The sequence below is a fragment of the Manis pentadactyla genome, chromosome 3 (genome assembly GCF_030020395.1).
Source record: "Manis pentadactyla isolate mManPen7 chromosome 3, mManPen7.hap1, whole genome shotgun sequence".
NCBI lineage: Eukaryota > Metazoa > Chordata > Mammalia > Pholidota > Manidae > Manis > Manis pentadactyla.
In genome coordinates, this window is record NC_080021.1 from 171,755,653 (window position 1) to 171,778,294 (window position 22,642).

The 22,642-nt window shown below is 37.4% G+C and overlaps 1 protein-coding gene across 5 annotated transcripts in view; it reads left to right on the forward strand.

Annotated features, from left to right (window-relative positions):
- Positions 1-22,642, forward strand: part of ADAMTSL1 (ADAMTS like 1) — an 859,402-nt gene that overhangs the window by 635,543 nt on the left and 201,217 nt on the right. For 4 of the 5 annotated variants that reach the window (XM_036888127.2, XM_057498726.1, XM_036888144.2 and 1 more), the window contains 3 exons: positions 5,127-5,238; positions 8,250-8,388; positions 20,974-21,024. In XM_036888127.2, the coding sequence (XP_036744022.2) occupies positions 5,127-5,238; positions 8,250-8,388; positions 20,974-21,024 (302 nt within the window). The remainder of the gene's footprint in view (positions 1-5,126; positions 5,239-8,249; positions 8,389-20,973; positions 21,025-22,642) is intronic. The other variant, XM_036888135.2, reaches the window with a different exon arrangement.

The following is a 22,642-nucleotide window of genomic DNA, read 5'->3' on the forward strand; positions in this document are numbered from 1 at the left end:
GTCAGAGTATTAGGCATAGATGACATAAGGAACATAGGAAATATCCAAGGCTCATAAATTACCCTTTTCCCAACTGAAAAGATATAGGGTTAAGTCTGGACAGCCTTGAACTTAACCCTACATATAATTCAGCACCCAAAAACCTTTTTATTATGAGAGGAAACAATAGGAGGAGCCTCTGGAGAGGAATCATACATACAAAGTTCTGGGAATTCACTTCATCAATTAAATTTATAAAACTTCATCAATTAAATGTATATCCTTCTTTTAGGATATGCTTGATGCATGCGGCAGGATGACTTTTAAACCTCTCCTTGCTCATAATGTCATTTGAGAGATAAACACTGGGTAGGAAATTTTGAAATATAGGAAATTTTGAAATAGTGATGCATATCATTAAGTACTAAAATAAAATGAACAGCTAGTAAACGCTGTAGACACTCACATCAGGCAAATGTGATCAGAAAGCCTGTGTGGGATTTGCACAGCCAGTGAATCTTAGGTAGGATCAGGATTATCCATTCTTTTCTCCACCATAGGCTGAGTGTTGGCAAATGGTTAATCCTAGGTTGGTTTTGCTCTGCCACCCAGCCTGCTCCAAGATGGCCACTCGATACCAGTCAACTTGTGGTCATACAATGACAAAATCATTGTTGTAAGGCAAACATTTTTGAGAGGAAAATTTTTAATTAGCTACAGGAAAGAAAAGAAACATGTAATAAATAGTTTTTCTACCCAACTTTTAGAGGTAGTGATTCCCCCAATAAATATGTTCCTGTGTGCTAGTAGATTCTGAGAGTTTAGAACTGAGCTAATTAAATACACTGTTGGGTTTCTTGTTAGGTTCCCACATTATTTCACCAGTTGTACAGCTAGGTTAAGGAGCAGGATCAGAGCACCAACTCCTCGCCTTTCTCTCACACTCAGAGTGCTGGACCCCTGATGTACTGTCGGGTGAGGACTGTGGTAATGATACTGCTTCTTTTCATGAATTTTGTCAATATTTTATCAAAGAGCAATGATCAGTAACATCTTTAAGAAAAGTGGCAGATATATGTAAAAGGATGATAACTACTCAAAACCTGTCACAAATAATAGTTTGCAATTCCAAAAGTAATTTAAAGAACTACAGTCAGTATATAAAACATTTGTTCATTCACTTTTCCATTTACTCAGCATTTAGACACCTATGATGTGCCAAACATGGTAAATGATACTGAAGACAGAGTGGAAAGCAAGATAAATGGTAGCTGCCTTTCTGGAGTTTACAGGGTATGAAGGAAAAAGGCACTAAAATAACAATTGCATCAATATGAAGTATAGTTGACCCTTGAACAACACATGGGTTGGGGATGCCAATCCCCCCACGCAGCCAAAAATCCATGTATGAGTTTTGACTCCTCAAAATCTCAACTACTAATAGCCTACTTTTGACCAGAAGCCTTCCTGATAACATAATCGATTAACATGTATTTATTTTGTATATGTTTATATACTATATTCTTACAATAAAATAAGCTAGAAAAAAAATGTTTTTTCAAATTGTTGCAAATTCCCCCAAAATTTTCCAGTATATTTATTGAAAAATAGCCATGTATTAGTGTACCCATGAAGTTCTAAATTGTGTTGTTCAAGGTCAACTGAACAACATGTAAATACGTTAAGTGCTATAAGGCAGATGTTGTAATTTTTGCACATTTTTGAAAGCCTGAAAAAAAGCATTCATTATCACCATCAACTACCAGAACAGCCCCAAACTGAATATATAGACTGAGGCATTTAATAAACAGATCCACCTCTCCCCATTGTTCCCTCCCTAGCAGGCATACTGATTTATTTCCACCATTTCCAAGCCCTCCCAAATCATGCCATCCCCAGCTGCCCTGACAGTAGTGTGACTGTGGCAAATACCACTGTGGATCCCTGCTCAGAGGGTCTCTAGTGGGTCCACCCACAGCTCTTTTGTCCACCTCTCATCAAGCCAGAGCAACGACTCAGTAGCAGCCATGGTAGGAAGGAGTCCCAGACTACCAGCCCCTTTGCCAGTCTATCCAGGGCAAACACTTCCACATCAGTGAGAGAAGGGAACATAGGAAACATCCAAGGCTCACAAATTACCCTTTTCCCAACTGAAAAGAAAGAAGTATGACATTTCATAGTGCTTCATCTGGGAGAGTCTTTCCATACTTGATAACTTTCATGTGTTTGAAATTTCTCCTTGATTCCTTTGATTTTACATGGGCGTCAACATCATCCATCTGTTACCCACACACCCATTTGGACTGCCCTGCAGCTCTACAATGGCCGTACAATTAATTGCTATGGAAAGTGATCAGTGTTTGTCTTCTCCTCTCCTTTCAGTGTGAGAAATCATTATATTGAGTTAGAAATGCTAATCCATTGTAACCGTAGGAAGAAAACCTTGGTTCAGAACATTCTTTTTCTTTATTAACTTAAGGAGGTCAAAATTACATATGCCAGATGTGTTTAGCTCCCTAAAACAAAATTCTAATACATCAAACTGAAGCTTTCAACATACTCCTGCGAACTAGGAACTAATGCTTGAGGATTTAGGGTTTATGAAGCTCTAGAGCTAATGATAACAAGGGGTCCAGCAGCCCAGAATTAATAAAACCAGAAAAAAAGGAATATGGCAGCCCATCTCTTTAAGCAACAATTCAGCGTCAAAGGTGAACATCAGGTTAATCTCTTCTTTTTATTTGAAACACTCTTTTCTCCTTTAAAATTAAAATTTAATACACTAAAAGAGATGTTTTGTTAGTGTTGTGAGGATACAGGCATTTATCTTTAGCAGTACCTGATCTTACAATAGTTTTAAGATCAGATTTAATACCAATATCATGTACCCTGCACACAGTAGGGGTATAATAAATGCTGGTTGTTGTGGTAATTGTTACTATTAAAGACAGAAGGTGACTATAGAGAAAAGAGCAGCAGGAGTGTCATCGGTGTAGAAGGAATAAAACAAGAGATGACGTGGATATAAGCAAGATTTGGATACATAGTGATCACTTTTCTATTTGCAATGCCAGTGTCCCTTGTTCACTTCTAGTCTCTTTCAAATCCAGACATGCAGTCTCCAGCAGTTATGATCATTATACATGCATTTCATCAAACTCACTGAGAACGATACGCTTTCTAAGCTGCTTGCTTTCTTTCCTTCAACATGGTGTTTGCTGACCACCACCCTTTTAACCCCAAAACCTGCAGGCATTCATCTCTCACTGTCAGGGCAGAAGGGGTTTTATTGGGAACTTTCAGGGAGCTGAGAAAAGGACCTGCTCTGTCTTTTGCCTTCTTTAATCAGATCAGAAGATGAGACCAGACACTGTACAGATATTCTAGAACAAGATTTCTCCATGTGTTTGATGTTATATCCTTCTCATTTTGATTTTTCCTCCACCTAGGACTTAATGTAGTTCCTAGCATCTCGAGAGAGACCCCTGTAAACCAACCCACCTCTCTGAGTCTAAATAAATTTACTGGTCTTTTGTTTTTTTCATAGAGCGTGTGTTCAAATGAGAGCCCTCTCCTAATAGCTTTCCAGCATGTTAACTGCACATCCCAAGGGAGTGATAGGCTTTGGCTTTTGTGAGCTTAAAAAGAAAAAAATCCAAAAACATGTGAGTAATACCACATCCCTAAGCAAGCAATTAAGCATCCTGTATCTGACACAGAAGACTGAAAAATTCTAATTTGTAGGCCATGCTCCCCGTTTGTGAAAGACCCTGTACTGACTGCTTCAGCTGCTTCAGCTGGTTTTGCTTTATAGTTGGGAGTTGCCTCACTGTTTATTCTCACTAGAAAAGACCTCAGTGCTGCATGGGTCAGAATCCTAGACAACATGAAATATTCTTAGCTTTACTCTCTTTCTTCTTTCTTCTTTCCATCTCTTCCAAATTTCTGAGGAACCTTTCCATATTCCCATCTGAATTCCAAAAACTGATCTATGGTTTAGTACTATACCTGTTTCCTCAGTGTTCCTATTTTCCTCTGCCCGTTTAATGTTTAATCCAGTTGTTAAACTCAGAAGCAGAAAAATAAGGCTATCATTTTAAAAATCTGAAGGCTAAGCCGTCCATTGATCCCACATAAAGAGTAGCTGGGACAGTGTAAGGCTTGAAAACATTCAAGACTGGGCCACAGGATGCAGCTGACCCGATACTTCTCTAACGCCGACATAGGTAAGAGGAGGTTCTCCCAGTTGTCCAAGGGACTTCCTTTAGTTTAATAAAAGGTCCCAACGTTGCCCAGCTGTCTGAATGTTATACGACAGGTCATCCTGTCTTCATGAAATGAAGGCATTGCTCCTGTTAGGTACTTTTTCCTTCTCTTTCACTTTGAGTACATTTTCTCCACCTTGTGCTCTTAAGAAGCATTAAAGAAATACTGCCTTACATCCTCCTCCCTTTTAAAAACAAAGGAGTTGTGATTTCCCTAAGTATGTGTTTCATTTGAAGTTATTTGCTTTTTGATATGTGCAAGTTGTTGCTTTTTAAATTTGGTTCTTGGAGTAGCTGCCCTGGAATTGCCTGAATCTCTGGGCAGGAGCCCAGGAATTTGCATTTTAGCAAGCTTCCCATTGGTAACTTTGTATATTAAAATATGAATCATTAAATTGCCAGGAAACTCCTTCTATGTCTCTGAATGGGCAGAGTTGTTTAATTCTTTATTTTTTTTTCTCTTAACCAAAGACAGTATCTTTCATTTTCTATAGTGTATGGCATTTATGATTTTCTTAGAAAAAATTGTGTATTTATGAACCTACATGTAAAAATCCACATAAAGCTCCCTGTTATACCAGAGAGGTTGGAAATAAAGGAAGGAATGGGATAAGTAGCCTGGGCAAAGATCCTACTGCATCACAGTTGAGACATCGCTTTGGCAACAGAGCTGAGAAAGTGCTAGTGATGGGCCATGCAAGGGCCAGTAGCTGGTCAGTTGGTAAGATAGCTACTACCGCTGTACACTTCTCTCCCAATACAGTCCTGCATACAGTCTAAGGCCATCAATACTACCACACCGTCCTTATCCAAAGTTGCAAGAGTCTGAGAAAACACCACCCTGCCACCCTAGTGTCCCTGCTTTGCTGTTGTCTCCTGCAGATTCGCAACACGGGGCCCGCTAACAGCACAGTCCAGTTCACTTTCTATCAGCCGATCATCCACCGATGGAGGGAGACGGATTTCTTTCCTTGCTCAGCAACCTGTGGAGGAGGTAATGGTATCCACTTGGGCTAAGAACTACTGGCTTCTATGAGGGAAGAGTCAGGTATTCTAAGCACAGAGTCACTTTAGCTGGAAGAAATTCGGTGCTGTGATGGATCGGAGCCTTTGTTCTGCCTGGGACCAAATCCTGAAGCCCTCCTGTGAGACAGGTCCCTTGGTCTAGATGCCCCATGAACATTTTGTGTCTTAGGGTCCCATCAGAGGAAATGGCCTTAACTCCTTTCCTTGATTCCGTGGAAGGCCGGGACCAGAAATATCAGAGCTTGGCAAAGTCTTGGTCTTGAGGCGATTCTGTTCTTTTGAGACTCAACTGTCATCTGGTTGAAGTGAACTTATTTGTTCAGGAATCAAGCAGAGAGTGTTTGTCTGGCCTACTACATAGCATGATGTGTGTGTGCAAAAAGAATCAGATTAACTTAATTAGAGGAAATAGATAATTACCAGAAAAAAGAAGTCACTGCCCTGTAGACTTAGGCTCAGGTATTTTGCAGCACGACCCCATCATTCATGTAGTAAAAGGAATGCCACTTGCTGTATCATTAAAACACACCTCTCCTGAAAATCACCGAATGAGTTCCTGTCTCTGCTCCATCACATCTATAACATAGACGGCATTTTGTGTTACTGGAAAAGTCTCCTGCCCCCACCATTTCTGCTCTTGGTAATTATAATAATTCCTCTGAATTATTTCATAATTTATCCATATCCCTATAGAAGATTATTTTCTTCATTTAAACTTTTCTATTATAATATAATAAATAGCTTAATATCTAAGTATTTTTTCCCTTCAAATTATTTACTTGGAATAAATTCTCAAGAGTAAGTTGCAAAATTTTTGTGGCTATTGGCATATGTTACCAAAATTCTTTCCAGAAGGGTAATAGGCAGTGTATGAATATTTGTTTCATTGCCAACCCAGCCAGTATTTGTGGGTTATCATTTTTTTTAATTTTATTAATTTAATAGTAAATTATACTGATATTCCTTTAACAACTAGCACATCAAATAAATTCTAGCTCCAGCTTCACGAAAGCCTGTTTATTGGCTGGTTTTAAGTGGCTAATCCATGTAGGTATGACTAGATTATTTCAACAAGGGAAAGGAAAGGAAGAATGGCACTTCACAATGGAGACAATTTTTATAAAAAAAGAAGAACATGAGATATAATTAACCTTCAGCTGTGTTATCTATGTCTGCATAGTGTGAACCAACCCCTGAGAAAAGAGATGCTATGGAGCAATGTTAGATTTTAGTTTAAAAGCAGTTAGTCAAAAATACCATCTACTGCTTTAACTTGATTGCTAACTATTCAAAACCATTTCAGTAAAACGTGTTTCCAGTTGCTGTGTCTGTCCTGAATAGAAAATTACTTTCAAAATTAACTGCCAATTGCAATGAGGTTTTGTGGGAATATGTTATCGTGAAACTTTAGAAAACAGTTATCTGACAATTTTGGCCATTTATTTCATTTTTGTTCAAAACTTTGATTTCACAAACTCTAGAACAGTTTCATAGCATCATTTTTAAGTTGACAAGTTATGACTTTTAAAAATCAGAATCTCAGATCTATAATTTATGTATTGCTATACCCACATTTTACAGTATGCTAAATTCTGTCCTTGAGTGAAAACGATTATATGGAAAATCATAAAATGATCAGCTTGTCATGAAATTATCTGCTTTAGAGTATAATGTAATTGAAAAATAAAAGTATGTTTACTTACATAAAATAACATTTTGCTCTTCGATTTTCTTATAAAACACAAAATTTAATGGCACATGTGTTCTTACCCATTACTTTCCATGCTTTTCATCTTTACAGTAGAATTGTTTAAAGGTCTTTTTTAAGTCTTAAATGAACAATTAATTTTTGTGGGTGGTCTGAGAACACAGCTTCAAGCCAGGAAATCTAGTTTATAAGCCTCCTTCTGATTTCCTAACATCTTTTGCAAGTCTTTTAACCACTCTAAATCTGACCTTCTAACGCATATTTAGCAGTAGCAATATTCAACCACCTGCCAGGAAGAATACACTTTGGAGGTTGGTTCAGCTTACAATGATACAAAAACCCTAATTTTTAAAAATTCTCTGTGTACAAGAATCTAAGTCTTCACCACCACCACCCCAGAAATCCACAGGACAAGAACGAGGCAGGCAGAAAAGGTAAAATACATTATAAACAGAATTAAGTATTATTTAACAACATTTTTTTTTAAAAAAGGATGCTCTGAACAGTGGAAAATTGTGCGTAGAATAAAAAGTATTGGCTAGAGACTTAATTTAAAGAGAAATGACAAAGAATTTTAAGTCAAAATTGCAACAGTAGGAAAAAAATGAATAATGAGGTGTGGTTTTTTTGGTTTCGGGGGTTTTTTTAGTTCTGTGGAAATTCCTGGTGGCTACTTTAAGGACCTTAATCATCCACTTACTCAGCTTAACCAATTCAGTTTAAATTTAAGCAAAAAGTAATGTTCCCAGGCAGCTTGAAGGATCTGAGACATATATATATTTATTTATTTATATATATCCTGTGCTATATTCCCATTGACCAAGGAAAGCAGTGTTGGGATTTATTTTATTATTATTTTTATTTGGGAGTTTATTCTCCTTGGTCCCCCAAGAAGGCAGTTTGTATCCTTGCATGAGATGGTTGAATAAAATACTGATGATGTTTTTTGGATACAGAAATCTGTGTCAGACTTTTAGATTATACAGAACACATTAATAAGGATAGTTCTTATGACAAGAGTTTCATAATCTTGCAATGCCCTTATGTAGTTCAAGCCCTATAATGTAATTTAATTATTAAAATTCGAGTGGAAAAACGCAGCATTTGAGGCCTACAAAAATTAGTGAACCTTCCATTTATCTGCCTTTTGTCCTGGAAGTGACTGGAGCATTGGGGAGCAATTTCCATTAATGTGACATAGCAAAAAGCATAAAGAAATGTACTGCAATGATATGTACATTTAAACTTGCTTGGATGGTTTGATACTGCAGGTTACCAGCTAACATCGGCTGAATGTTACGATCTTCGGAGCAACCGCGTGGTTGCTGATCAGTACTGTCACTATTACCCAGAGAACATCAAACCCAAACCCAAACTTCAGGAGTGCAACTTGGATCCTTGTCCAGCCAGGTCAGTCAAATTTACTAGTTCATTTGTCATAAACATAAATTAAGTTCCAAATAAGCTTCTTAAGTTAAAAACATTTTTAATTAAAAATGAGTAAGTATTGCTGTCCAGTGTCCATGCCTAGCCATGTGTTATTAGTCCCCTGCCCCTTGCTCTTGCCGCTATGTGAGCCATCTTGGGGTCTGTGGATTTTCCATTTGTAAAGTTGAAGATGAAAAACTCTCCCCAGTCATTTTCTTTTCTGGGTTCTTTTTATTCTGTATGTTTCTCCTCTTAAAAAAGTCCAGGCCAGTGAACCTCAACAAATGTGATGGCACAATGTTCTCAGGATTGTTTCCATTTTCGCTCTCACCTGATCAGTGACATGATCAGAGCAGACCATGTTTCAAGGTCACAGCTGACCCACTTTAGCCTGTGGTGGTCCACACTTACTGACGAGAACCGAAACCAGTCTTAGAGCAGTTTTGCATTTGAACAAACTCAGCCTTGGTTACAGAGACAGCAGGACTTATTTCCAACAGTCAGATTTTTTTTAAAGGTCTTTATCATTAGGAGCTTTGAAGAGACACTTCACACTTTTCACCTATCATTGTTGACCTTTTGGAAACCATAAGTGGCCCTCAATTATTAGTGGGATCAAGAAGCAGACAGAGGAAGAAAATAGCCCAGATGATGAGTAATCCCAGAAGTGCAGGTCGGGGATCTTTTTTATGGGTGGAACTTTTGCCTCTATCATTGTAACACTTCCTAGTAAATCTCTATTAGCTTACTCATCCTCAGCATAGGAGAGAATATAAGAAAACTCATCTACAAAACTAATCACAAAGACCGAAAGATAAAGAATCCTTTTCCAAGCTCCTTGAACTTGAGAAACACTTCAATATTATTTTTAAAATCATTGCCAATTAACTGTATATGCATAAAATGAAACATTGAATAGTTAAAAATACTATATGAGCAATGTGGATGAAAGTCTTTCTATCTTTGAATTGTAGGCAATACAATTTAGTTTTTGTTTTCTGCACCTAACTTCTTAAGGTTTATTTCCTTGTACTCTTTCTGCCTCATATTCATGAATTCTAAATTCTGTATGTGAGGTGAAGTTGCCTGTTGTATACCTAGCTCATAAAAATGAACTTAGAATAACACATTTTCATTAAAGAAACATAAAGAATACTTTATAATTACATAATTTAAGTGAGGTTTAATTTAGCTTCAATTATAAAATAATGTATTAAAAATTGGGTATGGTATATAAAACTGAGCTGTTAAAATTTTGCTTGGATTTCTTTATTTTATTACTATTAAGGGTATGAAGCATTTTTAGCCAAAATAATTATAACTTACACATTTCAACCCTATTTTAAAATTATTCTGCTTATTATACATCTTTTCCATATCTTTACAAGGGAAATCAGGATGTGAAGAGCATAGTTATCTCAACTCAGACAAGTCAGCTCAATCATAGAAACACTTTGAAAGTCTTATACACACTTCCATGAAAATTTTTCTGTGTACTTCTAGGAGAAATGAGGGATTCACTCCCACACTACAGAAAACTTTTCCCCACTGGGAAAAAACTTCAATGAAGAGATAGCCATGTAAGACAGTTCAAAACAAAAACATTTTATTGTAAATTTTAAGAAAATGTTTATGATTAGAAAAAAATGGGTAAATTTTTTTCTGGCTTCTGATTTTCACCTGTCTCTCTTTTAGAGTAATATTTGTGGCCTATTCCTTATTATCCAAAAGCAAAGGTCACTGCACATGGAAATAAGTTTGCCTGTGAAATTTATGCTGTTCCTGCATCCTATGTTATTTTGAAACATCTAATACAGCATATGGATAAATGTTGGGACAGGTGGCTACTCAAAAAAAAATAAAGGTGAGAAAAGGAGAAAAAAATAAGTTAGAGGCAAATGTCAGGAAGCCTCTTTTTATTGCAATAGTAATAAAACAAAGCAAATTAAGACTGAGCAGTAGGAGAGGTTTACGAGGAAAGTGCTTTAGGAAATATAGATAGGCTAGTCTGAGGTTAAGATACTTCTGGATTGCTGTGAAATTCATTGAACTGATTTGCATACCTGGATTCAAAGCACCCTTTCTGAATTCCAAGAGAATATAAGAAGTTATGGTCTAAGAAAAGCAGATAAAGAGACTCTAAAAAATAAGTCAATCCTCCCCATCACGCATAGCAAAATCAAAGCCTCAAGGGACTGTTTTCTAACAACAGATTTAACTGTCCAGTAGTAAAATCAAGAGTGACACAATGACATTAAACCAATGTTTTTGTGTCTAAAATTAGAAACCCCCAAAAGCAAAAACATAGACATTCTTAATGTAATAAAGTCATATACTTTTGAATTTGAAAAGAAACTTATTTTACCTAGGCATTGAGGTATTTGTTCACTCTATTTATATTAGACTAGAATTTTGGTCCTATTAGATAGTATTTGATAGCAACATTCCATTCAGATAGCCAAGTTTATTCCCTGTCAAGACTGGAAAGTACTGTGGACCAAAAAAAACGGCACTAAATAATTAAGTCTGTGAAGGAAGGTTTGTTGTTTTACCCTTCTAGGCCTCAGTTTTCTCATCCACAAAATGGATATGAGAGGGATGGTTGTTACATTAATGGTTTTCAGATGGTGTCTACAGAACCCTGTTATTCCACAGGGTTGCTTCATTAAATTTCATTTTATATATTTTGAAGTATATTTAAGCAACAATTCACAAAGAGTATATATTCCAACATGTTAAACTAATCTTATTCAATCTAAGCTAAATTGTAAGAATTGTTGTAACTGTCTTAAAAATGTTAATACAACCAAAGTAAATACTTTTTGCCTTCATCAGTAAGTTCCTTGATTATATCTGTTTAATTCGGAAAAATTAATTTCCTGAGATTGCAAGATGAGCTGTAAAAACTCTCACTGTTAGCAACTACTTCTCTCTGACAGTAAGAAATTTTTTATTACTACACATCTAAAACCAAAACCAATAAGAAATAATTTGGGTGTGACCACCCTTAGCCACAATCCTAGGTATCCAGTTTTTTCTGGTTACCAAAATAGCCTGACTCTTCTCATTAATGTGCTTTGTAATAGGTGAGTATTATATATTTGAACTAATGAACTCACTTAAATGACATCACTTACTCATGTCGCTCACCAACACCATCTGCTGGCTTCCATGGTTATGGATTGGTTCATCTAGTAGTTTGGGGGACTAAAGAGATTGTTGACATCCAGCCCATTTTTCAAAATAATTTTTTATATTTTATGGCTTTTTCTCATACTTATTGCTACCTTAGAAATGTTTATGAGTTAAGAAGCTATAACAAAAACAATAAAACTCACTAATAGTGTTCAGTGACCGCAAATAACCACTGTTAATGTTTTTGCTGTATCTCTTTCCAGCCTTGTCTATAGCTCATAACATAGATGAGATGCTATTGCACACAGCAGACGCTTGGCACTCAGTGGTACAGCATTCTTGGTTTCAACTTTTCTAAAGCAAGCCTGAAATGTCTTGGCGCACAGGAACATGGCATTTTGCTAAGATAGGAACTTTAGTCCCTTATACTGGAGCAACAGTCAAACATAGCTGACTACCAGAAGTTCCATCCCCAGAGAGCTTTGTTGCTCTCTGCTGGTGTCCTTTGTGCAGTCATTTTTAAGAAAGTGATAGAACAGTTTGTTTCCTAGTCAAAATGGTCTCAAAAAGGAAGCTAATGGTAATGGTAATGGTATGGAAGAGAAAGTGATGTTAACAGTCTAATGACTTTTAGCTAAAATTAAGAATGTTTCTCACTGGTGACTCAGAGCGATGACATTGCTAATCCCATCATATGCTCTATAGACACTAGAGTCTGCCTTCTGGTGGCAGTCCAGCTTGGGCTCTCCCACAAGTTCAGAGGCATGCCCCTCCTGTACATCAGGGATTTGCCACATGGGCTTTTTCTGCTTCATTCATTTAACACGATAGTATGAACCGTTCCCCAAATAATAGCTAAGACACTTGGAATCTAATCAAATGTCAAATTGTCTCTTGTACCTGCCATGCATAATCATAGTTTCTGTTTTACTCCAGGGGAATTTTTTTTTTAATGCACTGTCTGCTGGTTTTAGCAATGGTGTATGTCATTCATCTTTGCCTCTTGGGTGAAGGGTGAAGTCTATCATGTGGCCAGAAAGCCTCAAAATATTTGTCTATGGTGCAGCAGCAACCAAAAAGGCATAGGTTTAGTTCAGCTAATAAGCCCCTTATGTTGTCAGAGTGGTTTTGAATGTAAACTGTGCTACATTTGGCCTTACATGTCTCAGTCTATGAGATTATTAAGGCTGTTAAGGCTGTCTGGGGAAACTGTGTAAGACATAGTTTGTGAGAAGATCAGAGAACCACCTTTTCAGATTTTTCTGGCACAGAACTCTGAGTTCCTCTCCAAGACAGTAATGAAGGTGGCTTAAATTGGCAAGGGCTGGACGAGTGAAAAAAGCTCTCACTCATCACACTATCATAGTCACAATCATTAGTAAAAATGACCTGTTTCTAGCTGAAACTGCATCCAGATTCCCGCTTCCCTCAAGGAATTCACAGTCCCAAGCAAATGCCCAAACTTGCATGCCCCAAGGGGCAGTTCTTGGTGAGTGCCAATGGACTATTTTTTTTTTTTTTTGGTCCGGCTCCATTTAATTTGACAGCAAATCATGTAAGTCATCCCTGGCCATGGAGCAAGTTGTGAACAAAACCTCAGAATTGAATCCCAATACATCTTTAAAGAAATGACCTGCATCATGCGAGGCAGTGTGTACAGTGGGCATATCAAAACCTGGTCACCAACTAACTAGTCCAATGGCCATACAGCCTGGTCATTAGGAAGGAGTTTGGAGCAAAAGAGCCTGGCTTGCGATCCTGGCTCTGCTGCTTGATGGTTGAGTGCCTTGGGCAAAGTGCTTGTCCTCACTAAGCCTCAGTCTTTTCATCCTGTGAACCGAGGAGAGTTAACAGTACTTCCCTCATAGAGTCGTCATGAGAAATAAATGTGTTACAAATACATTTAAGGGGCTTAGCAGAGTGCCTGATGCATGACAAGTACTCAGAGAGTGTGAGCTGCTACAGCTATCGTGACTAAGATCACAGTTATGATAGTGTTGATGCTACCTCAGAGAAACTCCTAAACTCTCCAGAAATCTGCTTCTTTCTTCATGAAAGGAAAAGAGGGAGGTCTAGAGTAGAGTCATACATGGGTCTAGAAATGTAGCTCTCCATTTGTTGTTTTAATAAAAGGAGATAGAAATTCCTAGGAAATATCTTCATGAAAGAAAAGCACATTTACCAGATTTGTTCAATAGAATGCCCATGAGAAATTAAGATAATCAGCAACTCCTGAAATCCCAATGTACTTGTCTAATAATCCCCACTAAGCCTCCTGTGAGACATTGCTATTTACATGGAATTCATACCATCTCCAAAAAAAAGGAGAACTCCGTGTAAGGACTACAAAATGGTTGGCTTGGTTTGCAGTTTGAGTATAAGGAAATGTTTTCCTAATTAGAGAGGTCTTTTTGCTTTGTTACAATAGGTAAATCATTTAGAAAAGTAACAACTTGTTTTCATTTGTCAACCTCATTTAAATATACTGCTTTGTGCAGCTTATGAGTAAGCAATAAGACCACCATAAAATCCCATTTCCACTTTCATGCATTATTTATAATGAGATAAATAAAGCAAGATTCTGGTATTTTTAGAATTTTAGAATTTTTCTAAATATGCATGGCCATCCATACCCTTCCCAAGTTTATGGACATACTACACATGGTCAGACAATCGGCTATGACTCAGTTATTTGGGATGTTCCGTTCTTCCACCAAGAAAGCACATCACTAATAATAATGATAACTTCTTATATTACATTTCAAACTCTTCAAAAGTATAATTTTTCAAATTTAATTATTTTAATTAACTTGTGAGTCAGAAGCATTATCATCCTCCTCATTTTTTATCCCAATCTATTAGTTTGACTTTCCTAGGTAAGTAACTTCATTACTTAACTTTTCTAGGCTTGAATCTTGCTGTCTGTAAAATGAGTATAATATTCCTGTCAGAAAGTAGGCATGAGAATTAAATGAGATAATGCATGTGAAGCTCTTATCAAGGTACCAAGCACCCAACAAAAGTCGGCTATTATCATATGATAAATTCAGAGCCAAACCTGTGCGATGACTTGTCTGATGTTGCTTCTATTTGAAGTTTATAAAGTGCTTCCACATCCATTATCTCAATTCAGTTTTACAATCCCTAAGAGGCTAGGAGGATAGAGATTGTCATTGCTATTTACAGATGAAAAAACTGAAGCCTGAGGAGATTCAGTGACCTGCCCCACATTAGGGTGAGCAAAAGAAAGCAGGGTGATGTTTCCAGTTCCCTATGTGACATAAACTCCCTACACTACATAACACTCAGTAACTTGGCCCCGGGTGCAACCGTGTGCCATCATATCCACAGGTACGCTTGTTCTTCACGATGCTGTCAGCACCCTGTGAGATCTGGTTTAAACCCTACATAGGCCCCCACTGCTAACCCAGAACTGCCAATCATATCAATGGAAAGTTTGGTGCCCTGGATCTTTGAATTGACCACATACCCAGGGTAATTAAGCAAGCCTCTTATATATAAGCATACATACTGACGTTTCCTTGAACCAAACAATGACCAAATCACTTGGGACAGTACAAGAAGAGAGAAACAAAGCCCAATAAAATATTAGTCCCACTTTTTGAAAAGCAGTTTGTAAAATTGCATTCATTAATACAAGAATGTTTAACCATAGAAATACAGATGTGAGGAAATTTAATATTTTGGGTCAAATGATCAAAAACTCTCCAGTAGTTGGTTTCATAGCAGAAAATGAGTATATCCTTTAAAATGTTTTCAAAGCCAGGACAATGAAGTGGGATTCTTTTGGTTTCAAAAGATAAATGAATGTTGCCTAGAAAGTACAACGGTTTTAAAAAAATCGTGACATGTTTACAGAATATCTTCTCATTGGCTGGATCTCAACTTGCTCTTTGAATAATACAGAACTGTACTGTGTTTCATGAAGTCACCAAATGTTACAGTTGGAGAGATTTTGAGATGATCACCTAGTTCATTGGTTTTCAATCTCTGGTCTGCAGAGCTCTGAGCTCTGCCCTCTGCAGTCTAGAACAGACACAGGTAAAATAGAGCTCCATGAAATGGGATTCAGGGCACCCATTCTTACTTCATTCTACAACTCCTAATTTCATCCCTACTTAGATTTTGCAGAAGACCAAAGCAGAAGTCCAAAGGTAACACACTCAAGGTCACACAGAAAGAGAGTGGAGGAGAGGAGACATGGTTTTCCATCACCCAACTGTTCAGGGTGTCCTTTTCCTCATTATACCATGATTCTTTGTCTCTGCCACTCATGAAAAAGCAAATGCTTGCGTCTCTTCCAACTTTTTATTACTTCTCTCCTGCCCCATTCTAAACTGTTGCTTAGGAAACAGTTTCTGTCACCCTGGAGTTGTTGAGAGAAAATGAATTACCCTCTTCTGTGCCAGAACTCCTTCCACTACCACCAATTTCATCATTTTTTTATTGAGTACCTATCCTGTGCCAAGTTCTGTGGCTGGTACCATGGCAGAGGCCAAGAAGGGCCAGCTGGAGTCTGGGCCCCAGCACTGAGCAATGCGACCTGTACAGTTACAAAGCAGCATGATATGTGAAAGACATGAGACAGAAAGGGAAGAAAAGAAATTTTTTAAAGCTGTCCTGCCTGTTTCTGGGAGATACCCAGTGGAAGACATCCAGGGTTAAGCCAAGCAGGCTAGAAGTATGGTCGCCATTAAGGTGTCCTTTCTCTGCCTCAGATCGCCCCTCAGTTCTGCCTGCCAGAGCAGCCTTCCGAACCTGCCATACTCCCCTCCAGCACAGTCCATTCCCCCACACAGATGGCAGGGCTACACAGGGCAAGGAGTGGGATGAAAGATGTGCTCAGCGAGCGGCAGATTGTTTAGGGGTCTCTCCAACCTTGATTTTCTTCTGGTGTTTACTTTAATTCCGAATGGAGGTTGTTCTGCTTGCTTTTGTGTCTGCACACTGATGGCATGATTTCACTGAATAAATATTCACTAATTGCCTCTGTGTAGGGCACTGTGTTCAGAACCAATATGGATTATAAAGAACCAATATGGATTCTGTCCCATGGTGTTACAGTGAAGAAAACTTAAACATAGTTAAAAGAGATGAGAGGAGTTAGTGCTTCAGAAGGAGAGAATTTCTGCTTAGATGTTGAGAGGGCAAATTAGAACAGGCTTTCAGAGAAGTAGCACTTGATTAAGAAATTTCATTGAGCATTAGGGGAGCCACTTTAAGACTTCTGAATAGGAAATTAAAACGGTGGTTGCTCTGACAGCAATGAGGGGGCAATGCCCGCAGGCAGATCTGTTGGGAGCCTTCTGCAAAAGGAGCAGCGTGTCCACGTCAGGAGGAGATGTACGTGGCAGACATTGCAACTAGAATAGCTGAGTGCCTGTGGGGACTTGGGAAAGAGAAGAAGCAGAGGTGTCCCATGTCATCCAGCCTGGGAGGGTGACAGCTCTCTGCACAGTAACGATCACAGAAGGAGGCAGCTTTGCAGGGGAAGACAATGAATTGTCTGGTTGCGCTCAGCTTGACAAACCTAGAGCATACGTGTCCAGCTGTCAGGAAGTCAGAAATGAAGCTCTGCAGCCCAGAAAAGAAGCAAGAGGTTGTGAGAGATTCACTAAAACGGAAAGTTCAAATCATGAAACGGACTCCTTATGGTTCATTTCCATGTAAAAAGAACCCAGACTATAAATTGATTGCCCCTGGGGTTTGTTAAGTTAGGATTTTTCTTGGAGGGAGAGATTTATCACAACATGTAAATTCCACAACTGAGTAGTATGAGCCTGAATATGGACTGATTTTTAAACTCACGGATATTGTTCTAAAAGTAACTTCAAGATGATTTTAGGACAAAGAATAACCTTTAAGCGACACTGGGATTTGAGGTAGTGGCTTAATGTCATCCATTTATATCATATTGCCAAATGTTTCTTATACTTCCTCAAACTTGAGTTTTGTCTTGCTTGAATGGTCTTATTTCTGTGACTATGCATTATTGAAAACTTAGAAAACAGAAACATAAAAAGAAGAAAGCAAAAACACCCAAGAATCCAAACACCAGGAACTGACAACTGTTTTTGGTCTTTTTCTAATATGTGTATTTTTTTCTATATGTGTATTTCATATATTTATTTATTTATTTATATTTGTATTTATATTTCATACACATATATGGACTTCATGAAAATGGTTGTACAGATGATAATAGACATGTGAATTTTCTTAGTGTTGTGGATCACATGTATATTCTATTTTGTATTAAATTTTTTTCAGTTGACATTTGAATATTTTCCATGTCATTAAAAATGGTTCAAAAGGCTTCATGTTTATGTACTGCCCAATATTTCATTACATGAGCCTGTCATAACATGGAAGCATTCTCCTGTCATTGGACCATTCAGCAAGGTGTGGACTTTAAGAGCATGGGGTGCAATGTCTTTCTTCTGCTTACACCACCTGAGTCCAGAATGACCACTTGCTCATGCTTATCTTCCTACCTTCCCATCATGACTCCTGACATTGGGGATTTTCAATGGAGTCAGGTCACTGCCCAGTGTAAGTGAATGAGAGCTCAAAATAAGTGAGGCATGGAGAACAAGAGGTTCTTCCCCAAAACTGTTTCTCATATCTCCCCTTTGTGATCATTTTTAAAATTACCTTTGCCCTTTTGCCACTCCACACATATTCAGATGCATGTCTGCAAACGTGCACACACACATATGCACACACACACACACACACACATCCGAATCAAGACCTAAACATGGGAAGAATGTCTTAAAATCCCTAAGTGACATCCTTTTTCATCATTCTTCAATATGTATACAGTTGCCTAAGAAAAAGACCAAGTGTGTTAAAAGTAAGCAATAGGAAGTGAAGTTTAGGCAACATTGCCTGCCCCTGTGTGACAGTGTGGTGAAAGGCCAGGACCATACCAGGAACCCCAAGAGAGAGCCGAGCCCATGTACACGGATACACATTAGCAGGACTGGACAGAGCACCATTGTTTTGGTATCTTTCTGTTTTCACAGGTGCCATAGAGTCATGTTATGGGTCTTCACCATGAGCCATGCCATAGAAAGAAATACAGCTTTAGTTTGGCTGAACCCAAGTTTAGAACTCCTTGTTCAAACAGAAACATTTCTAAATCAGTCCAAAGCAAAGCCCAACATCTTGAATTCTATACATACACTCCCGCTTTTATTCCCTTTCTTCTCTTCTAGCCTGTCTCCTTCAATATTACTGCCTCCATTTTACATATCATCAGCTGATAAATCAGTTGGCAGAGGAAACAGTGATCTACAACAGTTCATTCTAATGTTGAGGATGACAAGTTATAGCTATAAGTTTTTTCAGGAGAGAAGGCAATGATATGCACTCCTGCATTTAGAAATTGATGGAGACCTGAGTAAAGATACTAGGTTTGGCTAAAATAGAACTGCAAAGTCAATTTGATTTATTCCCTAATTAATTACTATTAGACGTATGTCCAAAGTTATCAGAAGAACTTCAGAAGTTTGAAATTCTTTCAGGCATAGTTCTTTTAGAAAGAAAATTCCCCTAATTACTCAGTATAATAATTATTGGAAAGAGAGCACATGATTCTAACAAAAGACAGGGTTGGCCCTTCACATATGATTTCTTGTCTGTCTAAAGAAAGCAGAAAATAATAGGAAGTTCCCCTAACTTGGAAAAACAGCGAGAAAAGTTTAAGGTCAATATTCATTCCCTTCTTGTGTTAGAGCTGTGGGATTTTGAGTGTCCTTTGAGCATCCTCAAAAGGCAGCAGCCAGTTTCATGAACATTGTTATGTAAGGGTAATATACATACATATATCATGAAAACTTAGTCATACAAATAAATATAGAAACCTTATTCATGTAAGATAAATAAGGTAAATTAATATCCCAATGGTTGACCCCTCTGTGAACAGAAATCTATCTTCATAGCATGTTTTCCCATTTTCTTTAAAATTTAATTTTCCCTTATAGATCTCCTTACCTTTCAATAATTTCTTTAGCAACTACTGTCTTTATCATTCCCTCTTTCCTCCCTACCCATCATGATCTCCTGTTAATGCTATCTTTTTATCTTTCTGATCAACAGTATGCCCAGTTCACTCTTTCCATCCAGAAGCTTTGGTTTGCTAACCATATAAAAAGAACATATATCATCTTATATCAGAGGATGGGAGGATCAAAATAAAAATATTTATTTACTTAAATATAAATAAGAACATTTATATTGACTACAGACACATAAATATATATCCATTCATCCAAGAATACATACAGAATACATGAGTTTCTTCAGTATTAAAAAGAGGGATTTCCTATCATTCATCAGTTGTAAAATAAGTGTCTTCTGCTCCTGCCCTGCCATGCTGTGCCCCAGGGTGACATCCATGTATTGAGCTCTCTCTGTTTCCCACTCTTGATGGAGGGTCTGTTGTGATAGCCCTTTTATCCAAGACACCCATGAGTCATAAATCTTTCACAAGGCAGGGGGCTCAATAAGAAGAAAGTTTTGCCAATTAGAGACAAGTTGAAATCAGTCAGGTAGGTTAGTGTAGTTTATTGAATCTTAAAGACCTCTGGGGACTTCCATAGAAGCCATAATACCATTTTTTGCAAATCCATTAGCCAAAGAGCCTATAATGTCATTTCTTACGGCTCCTTTAGACTCTATCTCTAAATCTCATAGGTTTCTCCAGGTACTAGGAGTGCTAACCATGCTAACTGCTAGTTTACATTATATCACATCTTATAGACCACAAAAAAGATCTTTTATATTTATTATCTCATTTTAACTGCCCTACCTTTATTTTGGTGGGGAACTTGCTTTTGTTGATAGTTCCTCTTCATTTTATAAAATAACCAAGTGACTGCTTTCCAGGTATTTCTAACATCCTTAAATCTGCCAAGAGAAGAAATCTATATTCTAATGCAGATTACATAGGATTGTCAATTCCCAGATATATACTCTTATATCTAACTCATCAGAAGTGAGACAGTAACTATAATTGTTTGGTGAGCATCTGGAAGTAACATTAGTAATGATGATAATAATGACCTCATATAGGATGTATAACTTGAAGGATTAATGAACAGGTATAAGCTTATCATGTCATAGTTCATGACGAGGTGCCAAGTTTTCTTGCCACCACCCTATCCGGGTGATATTTCCTGCTCCATCAGAGAACTAATTATAGTAAATGGTGCCCTTTCAAAGAACTTGACCCATCCTAAAACATATACTAACATAAGATATTGAATTGTTTCAGTGTTGTGTTTCAGAGACTATTTATTGATGTTGTTTTGCATTTGTCTGAAAAATTGTATAATGTAATCATTTAGTGTTTATTTTATTGTGTGTACCTTCTACTCAGAGGGTTGGCATTATTGTTCCTAACAGTGGCGGATACAAGCAGATCATGCCTTATGACCTCTACCATCCCCTTCCTCGGTACGTAAATCAATCATCCTGATGCTAGAAGTAGTAAATCAGTCTTCTGCCTCTTATATATATACATATTATATATGTAGATTTTGTGGGTCTTTTTGTAAAAATAAGATGGTAGGTAATATATTTTGCAATCCATCCTGAGCTTTGCTTTTGAATAATCCTGGCCTGCTCAGACTGTAAGCTTGCCATTCAAAAACCATTTTAAGATAGGATCATATTAAATTAGAGTGGACGCAGTAATTTACTCTGATTGGAAACAGTGTATGGGGTTTATGTTTTGTCTTTCTTTCACTCCCTTTTTCCTTTTCTCTGTTTCCTCTGCAATAGGACCCTACTCATTAAAGCACTGTTGCTGTTAACCAAACAGTGCCTGAAGTATTATCTCAACACCACAAATGTGGAATTCCAGATGTAGTATGGCTCTGTATAGGGGCTTTAAATATCCTCGTTTTGTTCCAAAGAAATTATAATTAAATACCAAAAGGCAGCTTTTTCATATCTTTATTGTTCAGAACATTCAGGGGGACATTTTTTTCCAAAACATAAAATTCCATGCACTGTGCTGCTTTTTTAAAGCACAGTATTTTTTAAAGCTAGAAAATATAATGGTAGTGATTGAGGAACTTTGAAAAGAACATGCTCTCTTTATTAATATGCTCATATGAAAACTGGAGAAGCTGAAAAAAGCTAGCCACTGAGTGTGTTGCCTGCCACTCTGGAAGCAGTTCCCCAGATAGAAGAAATTAGAATTGCGTTTGATGTAACCCTTGTGCTAAGAGAAACCTTTGCTGTATTCTCTTTGCTCATTTGGATTTCAGTGAGTCAGCTGCTCTTTAGAGCCCAGGATTTAAATCAGATTACAAATAGTTAAAATAATCCATGGCAGTTTGCTCAGTCTCAAAGTAAACAAATCCCAGAGAATAATTTTATTCTGAACTATAAAAGAAAGCAATGTTTGATTGAAAATCCCTAAATAATGCATTCACATCTAAATAGAGGCCCTTGAGGTCATCTCGTCCAGCCCTCCTTCCCATGGCCCAATGATGCTTCCTTCTCCCTCCCCTCCCCAACAGTCATACTTACACACCACACATGTACAAACATGTATTCACGCAAATATGCACATGTGTATATTTTTAAAATGCATATGTATTCACACATGTATAAACACCTATATGTACATATTTATATAACACATATACACTAGTGCAAACTGTCATCCAACATCTACTTAAATACTTGCAGTGACTAGCAGAGAACTCACTTTTTACCATTTCAATGGTAACATGTAGAGAGGGGCATTTGATTTACACTACGTATCTTTGTTTATCATTTTTTGGACTTCTTCCACTAAAAGGTTACCTCATTAATCAGCTCCCTCCCACTTTCCTATGACTATGTTGATAAAGATGATAAATGACTTTAGAATGCTATTCATGTATCATTTTGCTGATTTATCCAGAACCAAACTTATATATTAAATTCTTCTTGAAAAAAACAGAATGAAAATATTAAAAAATGAATTTAACTGAACCCAGATTTTATTTGATCTCAATTCCTGTATCTGCAAAATAATTATCCATAGGACACATGTATCTGTTTGTGTAAAGGCCATCAA